This window comes from Cylas formicarius, unplaced genomic scaffold (genome assembly GCF_029955315.1).
Source record: "Cylas formicarius isolate icCylForm1 unplaced genomic scaffold, icCylForm1.1 PGA_scaffold_12__32_contigs__length_19106922, whole genome shotgun sequence".
Taxonomy (NCBI): Eukaryota; Metazoa; Arthropoda; class Insecta; order Coleoptera; family Brentidae; genus Cylas; species Cylas formicarius.
The window spans coordinates 18,955,377-18,965,736 of record NW_026844225.1 but is presented as its reverse complement, the minus strand read 5'-3'; the positions used below and the strand labels follow the sequence as shown (position 1 = coordinate 18,965,736).

The window sequence follows — 10,360 nt, the reverse complement described above, 5'->3', positions numbered from 1 at the left end:
AAATCGAATTCGTAAGTTATGGAGTAATCTTTTTTAAATCCCATTCGTCCATTAAAGTTTCATTCTATTCTCATTGCAAATGAAAGTTTGTTATATGTTAAAAAATGGTGCCACACCGTTAGGTAGTTTAGACCCTCCTTTAAAGTTTATTAAGCTGGGTTATAGTTGTTTTGGTCAATGTCCAATGATATTAAACCTCCAAAGCTATTGAAAATGAAGACAATATAAAAATCATTGATCTTGGAGGGATGGTTTAGGGGCTCAAAAAAACAATCGTTATTTTTCTAAACATGTTTGACAGAACACCAGGTTGTAAAGTAAAAAATGTTAGAACCTAATAATAATTAGCTATGACAATGGATTGTACTGACCCATGCAAAAAACTTAAAATAATTTTAAAAGTGCCAAATTTGATGGACCAAGAGAGATGCTTTATGGTTATGTTTTACTAGGCAATTTACTTGTTTAGATATTCCTGATGAATTCATAAAAATTTGTTAAACAAAAGACACTAAATTCTATATCATTTTGCATATTTGTTTTGAAGAAGCACAAATAATCTAAGTCTATCAAATTTGACTCATCTTTTGCATAACAATTAACATTTAAATAATGAAAGGGATTATAGCTTTTCGTTTCGGATAATTCGTGAATTCCTTTTTATAATTCTTATGTTTGCCAAGAGCCCAAATGGTCATTTGGTATAATCCGGCCAGAGCAAATATTCCCGCTGAAAATATAGGTGATTAAGGCATAGCAAATGAGGGTTAAAAGTTTAAATACCTGGCAGACATGAAGTTAAAACGGTAAATCCTAACCAAGCTCCAAATTCATAAGTATAGTTAGGGCAAGAAACAAAATTAAACATTGCTGTTAATGGATTGTTGTTGGGGACAGGGATTCGCCTAACTGTAGTGCCTGGTGGACGCAAGTCTCTTAAGAGAAGATGGATTGATAAATTTCCTAATTCACAAACCTAAAATATTTAAAAAGCCAAAAATTTCAAAATTACAAAAATACTGTAGCCAAATACTCACCACAAATAATCCAAATCCTGAAATTTGCATTAAAATCGAAGGAGGTGTAAAGAGTGGATGATTAACGTGATAAGCAACATATAAGCAAAATCCCCAATAATACCCACAATTTTTGAATAGATTTCTGATTGGCATTGTTCCATGAGAAAAACGATGTATGAATAATGTTTCGACAAGTCTTTTTAAATAATGGACACTCCAGCAAAATAAAGCAATTCTAAAAAAGAATTTTTATAGCTTGCTTACTGTTTCTTTTAAACATAGATCAAATTACTTTGCAGTTGGAGACAATGTGGAATGTTGAGCTAGTTCACCATAGAATATCCATGGGCGCAAAGAGACAAGTCCATACAAAATAAAAGGTCCTGCATATTCTAACAAAAATACAGTTTTCCAACCTATTTGAGGGCCCAAGTCTTTCACAAAAATTTTTTTAGTATTTTGTAAAGTTTCAATTACGTTATCATCTCTTATATCTTTTCCTTTTGCTTCCGACCGTATAGATTGTCTGTCGATATATAATTTAGGACAAATTTTCGCAATTTCCTTCTTAATTTCCTTGACTTTAGCATCGTCCGAGACTGAAATTTCTCCCAACTTTTTGTTACTTGTACTAAAAACTTCTATCTGTAATATAAAAATACTTCATTTACATAGGCAAAAGCTTTTCTTGCCAGACATAAAAATATAATTGTTAGTTTAAGTTTAAAATTTTCCAGATTAACCCCATTCAGGAAAACTTAATTTTACTTCAAAATCATATAATAAAAAAGATATTTGGGTACTTACATGGACCATGGCTATTGGGAATATATAATATCTGACCCCCAAGTCAGAAAAATTTTAAGCAACTCTGAAAGAAAATTATCGTTTTTTAATAAAAAAAATTATAATAACGTTCGTGCCAACGAGGTTAATAAGTTCTACCTATGCATTCCAATAATGGTTTTTTCGTAAACATTATGTACAGTAATTATTGGACCTTGACCTATAGTTCATTTATACCTCATTAATGCGTTACGTGTCATTCAGTTTCCTTCTAAGCGTTTAATATAACTACTTAATGGAACTAACCAGAAGAGAGCAACGTAATGATGATTATTTAACATTTATTAGGTCGGTTATTGTAGAAAAATATCAGTTTTTAGCAAAATACAAAGTTGGGTACAATTAGAAACCCGCCCTACTCAGTGTAATGGGTAGAATCCAATGAATTATACCTACGCTAGTTATAATTCTCTGGTACTTTCATAGTGACGTCAATTAATTAGCAATATGTTTTTATTTTTTTAGTTTTTAAAGGCCAAAGTTTAACAACTCTCAAATAGTGATGAAATACAATACAGAAAACTGATTTTGCATTTAAAATCTCTAGAACATTGGTTTATCTATGGGCAGTCCAGAAAATTAAGAATATCCATGGTTTAGACCACCACGGATATTCGCAATTTGGAACGGCCTGGCTAGCCAAGGTTCATTGGTTAATTTATTTTTTAAAACTATATTTTTTTATGGCTAGTGAGAATTAGGTTCTGAAGTTTTTTTCTCGTTTCGTTTTAAAACTATTTATGCTTTGGTTAATTGAAGGAATGCCACTTTGAATTTGATGTTTAATTTGTCACTGTCAACATGGCGGAGAGAAGCGCAGACGGTGAAACGGAGAGATGCTGTGTACAGTAAGTACTTTCGCCCTCTGTGGAAAATATTCGCCAAAAACTGCCGTATTTCGCTCCATTTTTCATGTGTTTTGACGCAAATATTCGGAAAATTAGGGTAGAGTAACCTTGTTTGAATAATATGTTGCAGTTTTATTTGGGTTTCGTTTTAAGGAAAAGCGCAAGAGTGACACAGTTATTGCCCTATTTTCTAACTATTTGCTTGTCGTGGCCACATACGTAAATGTTTAGGCGTATCTGGAAAATCAGCCATTCGTTTGATCATTTTACAACCACCTATTGTGCATTTGCTGGTTACAGTGTATTACATTGGATGGCAGTTTTAATTAATTGTGTTTTAATTCATTTTGTAATTTTTTAGATTCTATAACCATGATACATGTGATCGCGGAGATCGATGCCCTTATAAACACAAAGCCAAATTTGAAGTTGAGCCAGTAGGATTTATTCACGGAAAGGACTTCTTTCTGGGTCAAAATATCTCCACTACTTGCCGGTTCTTTCGTATGGGAAATTGTCCACAGCAAAATTTTTGTCAGTTTCGTCATGATAGACCCAACAATATTTTGAAGAGCACCATACAGAGGACAAATCCTAAAAAACGGACAGTGTTTACCCCTCTTTCATTCACAAGGTGTGTAATAACTTATTTCTTTCTTTATTTAAATTACTTTTGCGTTGTTTTAATTGTAGCACAAATATGCCTTCAACATCGACACAACCCAGCTTCAGTGTAGCTCGACAATCTTCTTCTGCGTAAGTTTTGACTTTTAATGATGATAACACTTACATTTTAGTAACGTGTATTTAGGGAATTAAGTGGCGGGTTTACGGGCCGACCTACCACAGTTGTAAGTTCCACAGGGATGAGAGGAGAGACACCAACTGTCTCCTCTGCAAACCACCCAAGTGCAAGTCGAAGCTGGGCAGATGCTCCAGAATTTATTCCAAGTTGGGAATGGACTCCAAGCAGGCCGCAAGCACAAAGCGCCCCATCACAAGAAGGGGCACCAACACCACCTTCAAATGTTCCATACCCAGAAATGTCTCAATTTACTTCAAGCTTGGGACAGCCAAATTTGTTTAATATTGGCATACCTCTAAACCCACTGAGTCAGCAGAATCTAAGTTACTCTCAGGCTGCTAATTCTGGTCGAGACGAAGGAGCTGGTGATTTTGCTAGGCCAGAATCTAACATAATGTGTCCATATACAACTAGAACTGGTATTTGTATGAATCTTACTCTCTGTCCGTATCGCCATCCTGAGTTATGCGACATGTGCGGTCTTCATACTCTGAATCCGTTCGATGAAGAAGAACGTAGAAGACATCAACAAGTAAGTCCGGACGATCCAAGATGGAACATCCCGTGTTTCCAAATTTTCCACTTCCCGGATCCCCTTGCGAAATGGCGTAACTGTCTTTTGGCTAGAGCTCAGCTTCATGCTATGCACAATAACATTCCTTTTGAATTTTAACCCAGACTTTTATATGTTGTCCTCATGTGTGTTTATAGTTTTCTGCACCCCATTTTACTTAGTTCATGTCTGTTTGGTGGTGGAGGCTCATTTTAATTTTTAACTCATGCTTTCAAATTTGATTCTCACATATTATAATATTTAATGCTATGTGGTTATAATTTTGTTAATAAATGTTTGCACGTTACTTGGTTGCTTTCATATATTTTTGGTTGTGGAGGTTAGCTGAAGATTCGGTGTCCTGTATGATTTATCCAGTAGTTGGATGCATGTGAGTAGACCAGAATTTATTATTATAATTAATGCAGTTTTGCCTCAATATTGAGTGGATCCAAATTTGTAGGAATGTTTGAAGCAACACGAGAAGAATATGGAGCTCTCCTTTGCTATTGCACGGTCCAAAGAAAAATCCTGCGGCGTGTGTTTCGAAGTGATTATGGAAAAAGCTAATGGGGAACAGAGGTTCGGGATTCTACCTAACTGCAATCATTGTTTCTGCTTAAGTTGTATTAGGAAATGGAGGCAAGTTCGCCAGTTTGAGAATAAAATTATAAGGTTTGTATAGTTGAAGATACAGATACAGATTCATTAATGGATGGCCCCACTCTAGGGCTGTGTTCAGCTTAAAGTCAGAATAGTTCATACCATTTATTTATTTATTTTATCTCTTTCAACATTATATTTTTTTGTTGCAAAAATATTACACTTATGTATCATTCCATTGAGTAATGCTATTGACAAAGACTGATTAGGAACTCTAGATACATTGTTATTGAGGATTCTTTTAGGAATATTAAGCTTTATTAGAATATATTTACTTTAAATATTTCCAAAAGTAACTTTTATGGATAAAGGAAAATAAATATATTAGTTTCGAAAAAATTCTAACTGGATTTGTTTTTGAGATATAGGTGAAACACAAAATTTTACCGTATTAGTTATCCTTTGTATTTTGAACATTCTGCATCACAATGAGATAACGAAAACACCTTCTTTTCGCGTAGATTCCAGTGGCGGGCGCAGATTTTTTGTGAAATATATAATTTTTAAGGTATGGACCAAAATTGCTTTTTAAAAGCTGATTGCACTTTTTATAAGCTTTTCTTTATTAGAGATTTGAAATAAACACATGTTTTGACATTTTAGAAAATATCTTTCTATTCTATTCTAATTTGATTCCAGTTAACATATTAGTATCGCTGTATTATTATAATAAAAAAAAGCTACCACAAAATACAAATATCAGTAAATATTTTCCATGGATACAAATCGTTAAAAAAAATTAGAATTGGCTGTGAAAATGTTGGGTGTATCTTTAATTAGCAAGCAATATAGCATGAACTAATATAATTTGGAATATTAAAAAAAATGTATTGCTATAATTTTTGGTAATCAAATAAAAAAGTGTAAATATTTTTCCTAATTTTTAGAAATACCCCCTACATATTGTCCATTTTTAGAAAAACTCCATTGAATTGAATATACATGGTGTTTCATTTAAAATATAAATGTATATTTGGCTTGTATCTCAGAAGTAATAATAAAAAAATCTGAGAACACCATTGAATTCTGGATTTTAAGTTTTATTAATTGTTTACTAGTGGAAATCGGTTTGAGCAGTTTTTTAAAGTTTACGATTAGTTTTTTTCTTATACAATAATAATTATACTCAATGTTTATTGAGCACATTACATACGTCAGTACATTTAAGGTCACAACAGGCAACCCAAATTTCAGAAATATAAAAAATATAAATATGTAATAAAATATAAATTTTGCAGACTACTTATTTATTGGTAAAAATTCCACATAAATAGCAAGTACGTAAATAGGAAGTGAGCAATATTTATGAACCCCTCTTTTTCTTAAGTGGCCTATACACATGCAGGCAAGTGTTAAGACTTGCCTGTACAGGTCGAAACATGCGAGTAAGCGCGGCTCGAAGCGAATCAGATTGTGTCTGATTTTTAGAGCAAGTGCGAAGGCCAACTTCATCAACTGGTGAACTGGTGAACCTCAAGGTTTACCTGAATAGTGTGTGGCCGCAATTCGTTTCGTACTTGCTCGCGGACTTACCTGGACACACTTGCGCGCGGACTTGCCTGCATGTGTATAGCCCCCATTATATTGATTTTGCTAAAGAGTTATATAAAATTAATATATTAACTGGAATAAACAAGTCCATTTTCTATAAGATATAAATACATGTTTATTAAAAAAATTTATATTGACCCCAGTAAACATTTTTGAATAATTTTGTTGTTATTTAAATGGCACCGCATTAATTTGCAGAGCATGCCCAGAATGTCGGGTAACTTCGGACTTCGTGTGTCCAAGCATGTACTGGGTGGATACGAAGGAAGACAAGGACAAATTGATCGATGAATATAAGAAAGCTTTGTCTAGAAAAGACTGTAAATATTTTAAGAAGGGGGAAGGGAAGTGTCCTTTTGGAAATAAGTGTTTTTATCTCCATGCAGCCCCCGATGGCAAGAAAGTAGACGTCGGTCCGCCCCCTCGACAAAGACGACATCGACATGTCGACGCAGATATGGAGGTACTACAGGTAATGCCTTTTATATTGCTCCCTTCTGAATGTTGCTGTCTGAATAAAATATAAATATAAAATAAATTTTCTTGGAAATCCAGGAAGGTAATTTTTGTTTTTGTTTTCTTTATTTAATAACTTGTGCAGGGTTTTCCGTAATAGATGCGCCAAATAGCAGTCCTAGAATAAATTTATAAAAATAATGATCCAAATTTCTGTTATCAATACAATAATCCTATTGTTCTTACTTTCGCGAAACCCGTGAAATGCACAGAAAACGTAAAAAAAAGTTTTTTCTCTGCAACAAATTCTCGTGATTTTTTTTAAAGTGAGTTTTTCGAGCTAGGGGGTTTAAATTTTCCTTCCTCCGTTCTAATACTAGACTATGAACAAAGACTTTCAAAATATCAGGGAGATCCTACATCGGTGGCCATTTTGTTGGTTGTTATTAGTTTTTGCGCTTAAAGTCACTATGAAACAACCTAACAGTCTGACATTTTGAGCTATCGAGTTGAAGTTTCGCAGAAAAATAAAATCGGAATAAAATTTTCTTTCTGTACCGAAAAATTCGATTTTTTCGAAAACCATAAGGCTGATGGATGAAATTCTTTAGCCAGAAGATGCAAAAATATAGTTGACTCAAATATATAGGGTGTCGCGGTTATTAGTAAAAAACTGAAAATTGTTTTTTTTTTCGAAATAAATTATTGGCGGTAATCCGGTAATTAGCCGTCTGGTTTGAATGTCCTGTTGGGCCGCCTCGAGAGATACAATTTTCGCATTTACCGTTATCCTCTATTATACAGGGTCCGCGAAATACGGGCTAGATAGCTATTGGTCACGCAACTATCGTGGCGTATAGAACCAATTTGGGTTTAACTTAACATGTTGTTGTATAAAATGTGGTTGATATTATATTATTTTTTCTATTTTTCTATATTTCCTTGTGTCGGATGCTAGGTCTAGTGATCTTATGTCAGCATCCCTGCTTTGTGTGTTTTTACTTAATTCAATAAGATATTAGAAAAAATATCTCAACCCCAGTTTGAGCTAAACTTGAACATGGATGAGCGACATTTTACTAAGTCATATAATATTTTCTCGAGTTTAATCTAGGATTGCTTTTTGACCCACTCTGTCTTTTCACTTCTCTCGTTGTATATTCTTGCTATCCAACCCGTTTTTTTTTTTATGGGAACGTTACGGAAGGTACTTTTGTAGGTAATGCTTTGGGATTTCCTAGATGAAAGGGATTTTCCTTGGCAGTCTTTAGCGGACGAACTGGAGGATCTTGCATCGTTTTTTTCCGATTCGGATGAATCGGTGCACTGGTCAGATGGAGAATATAATTATTCTCTTGATTTCGAATAGCCATTTCATATTTACATGTCTCATTTTTTTTAAATTCTTATTTGTTAGATTGTATGTAGTTATTTTCCGTATATGTTTCAACCTCTCTAACACATTTGCCCGCAGGGCAAAGAGTGTCTAAATCATAATTTTTATTGTATTTTTAACGTTACTTTAAACCTTGCAGTGGTTATTATATAATACCTCACAATTTACGTTATAGGAGTAGAAATTTTGAATGAAAAAAAAAACAGTGATGAAAGATGTTTTCTCAAAAGTTTAATTAAAATTAGTTCTAAGAGATATAAAAATAATCTGTTTGTTAGTATTGTTTCAAAGCTTTATTGTTGCCTATTGCCTATTTTATTCTAAGCAATGATATTTCATCAGGTTACATTTATATCAGATTTATTTCTTAAGGTGATATTTATTTTCTAGTTCTATTTAGGATCAAATATATACGTGTGATATTTTGCTTAGCAACTTAAGTAACTACCAAATGCGTGCTAATAACTTTAAATTTGGAAATTAGTTTCGTATGTACTGAATAAAAATTTGAAATATGCGTGCACAATATTTTTAAAATGTAGCAGGGTACGCTAACGATAACTCTTTTACTTTTGCCTTAATGCCTAAACAGAATTAATTGATATTAAATGTTGGAATTTTTAAAGTGAACTATGTATTAATTTTCCATTTAGAAATTCAATCAGAATCCCTTTTGAAATATAATAAATATTATACCAAAACATGCTGATCCTTGATTCCTTAGACGATTTTAAGAAAAAAAGTTTATATCAATGAAGTTTCGCATTCGCTTAATTTTTGATATACAGGGTGTTGAAAATAAATTTTTTAAAAACGGGTCCTCACTTCCATTTAAACTGCTTTAGATATTGTTTGTTTAGAACTGGCCCATAATCCATAGCTTCTTGGTAAAAATGCCCTCTTGACTGTGCCTAGTCATGGTTCCTAAAAAAATATGCCTATCACCTAATCCAAAATAGCCAAAAAATATATCAAGGTATAACTAACAACTAAATAATTTTTAAATGAAATCTAGAAAAAAAAAATTGCTGTACGTGAGATTGTAACCCAAGCCTGGAGCATTCCATAGTAATAATCATTTATGATTATTTAACTTTTAAATTTTTATTGTTTTTTAATGTTTTGCAGTAGCGTACCATTTTTTTTTAATACAAATATTCAGTATCATGCTGACACTTACGCCAGTGACGACAGTAGAAATATAATTTGTATTAGAAAAAAATGGTTCCATGCTTTGCGAAATTCTAACAAACAATCAATAAAATATCTAAAGCTGATTCAACTCCCTGTATATAAAAACAAAGTCATTGTTATAAACTTTTTTTCTTTAAATTATTCACGGAATCACTCCCTTAAGAGTATTTTACTATGAAACACTTTGTATATTTCCACTGCTATTTTTTCTGTTCCACATGTAACATCTTGATACAAAAATATTGGTTCCTTTTCCCTTGTTCCCAACCAGAATTTTATTTTTTATTTAAATTAGTTTTTTTCTAGTTTTTATTTTAAATATCCGGAAAAGTTGCGAAACTGCTTTCTATAACAAAACTATATCCTAGAGCGAAAGGAGTTTGTGTTCGGGTGTTAATTTTTTTAAGTGTTAGTGATTTCCATTGAAAATTGAAAACTCAAATTTGACGAACCAGATAAATAAACACTTTGGAAATGTATTTTTGTTTATTATTCTTCAAAAATTGTAACAACACAATTTTTTTTGTTGGAATTGGAAATAAGCATTTGAAATAAAAACTTGTTGATTACAGTGCGATCTCTTTAATCCAAACAGTTCGGATTACCCAGTATAACATTGCAGAATGTCCCACTTAGCGATCTAGGAAATGATAAAAGCAATATTTTGGATTTACGAGATTTTGCCCATTTTTTAGCTCTGTTTGCGAACAAATCGCAAAATAAATTGTAACCTGAAAATATGAGGTAACAAAGTTATAACTGGTCAAGTATCTCCATTCTTCCTGCGAATGCATGATATCTCATTTCGTTAACATTTATCATTTTCTATCGCATTCAGACAATCAAATTCACATATTTTTCTTATTATCCATTGACGTGAGTTTATAATCCAACTTTTCCGTTCGTTAGTAATAATCGGCAACCTCATTGTTCAAAATATCAAGGTATTGTAGATGAGTTTTTTTTCTCTTTATTTTTTTGATTGTTTTTTGAAGCAGCGTATTGGTAATACATAGAGCCAAATGCAAA

The 10,360-nt window shown here is 32.6% G+C and overlaps 2 protein-coding genes across 6 annotated transcripts; one reads left to right on the top strand and one right to left on the bottom strand.

Annotated features, from left to right (window-relative positions):
* Nucleotides 1-276: 276 nt before the first annotated feature.
* On the bottom strand, nt 277-2,395 carry LOC132695497 (probable very-long-chain enoyl-CoA reductase art-1). 3 transcript variants are annotated; one of them, XM_060659780.1, is made up of 6 exons: nt 2,262-2,395; nt 1,827-1,890; nt 1,312-1,664; nt 1,038-1,254; nt 784-976; nt 277-730 (listed from the first exon to the last, which is right to left on the bottom strand). In XM_060659780.1, the coding sequence occupies exons 2-6, from the start codon at nt 1,833-1,835 to the stop codon at nt 606-608; spliced, it is 897 nt and encodes a 298-aa protein (XP_060515763.1). In that variant the 5' UTR covers nt 1,836-1,890; nt 2,262-2,395; the 3' UTR covers nt 277-605. The 3 variants fall into 3 exon arrangements, with proteins under 3 accessions (XP_060515763.1, XP_060515764.1, XP_060515765.1); XM_060659781.1 differs by lacking the exon at nt 2,262-2,395 and adding an exon at nt 2,043-2,172; XM_060659782.1 differs by lacking the exon at nt 2,262-2,395 and adding an exon at nt 1,965-1,983.
* A 68-nt stretch (nt 2,396-2,463) lies between these two features.
* On the top strand, nt 2,464-9,883 carry LOC132695496 (probable E3 ubiquitin-protein ligase makorin-1). Of its 3 annotated transcripts, XM_060659779.1 has the most exons (8): nt 2,735-2,810; nt 2,867-3,014; nt 3,075-3,347; nt 3,407-3,469; nt 3,525-4,050; nt 4,535-4,746; nt 6,484-6,757; nt 7,961-9,883. In XM_060659779.1, exons 3-8 carry the CDS (start codon nt 3,220-3,222, stop codon nt 8,108-8,110), a joined length of 1,353 nt encoding a protein of 450 aa, XP_060515762.1. In that variant the 5' UTR covers nt 2,735-2,810; nt 2,867-3,014; nt 3,075-3,219; the 3' UTR covers nt 8,111-9,883. The 3 variants fall into 3 exon arrangements, with proteins under 3 accessions (XP_060515760.1, XP_060515762.1, XP_060515761.1); XM_060659777.1 differs by lacking the exons at nt 2,735-2,810; nt 2,867-3,014 and adding an exon at nt 2,464-2,713; XM_060659778.1 differs by lacking the exon at nt 2,735-2,810 and having other exon boundaries at nt 2,818-3,014.
* Nucleotides 9,884-10,360: the final 477 nt, after the last annotated feature.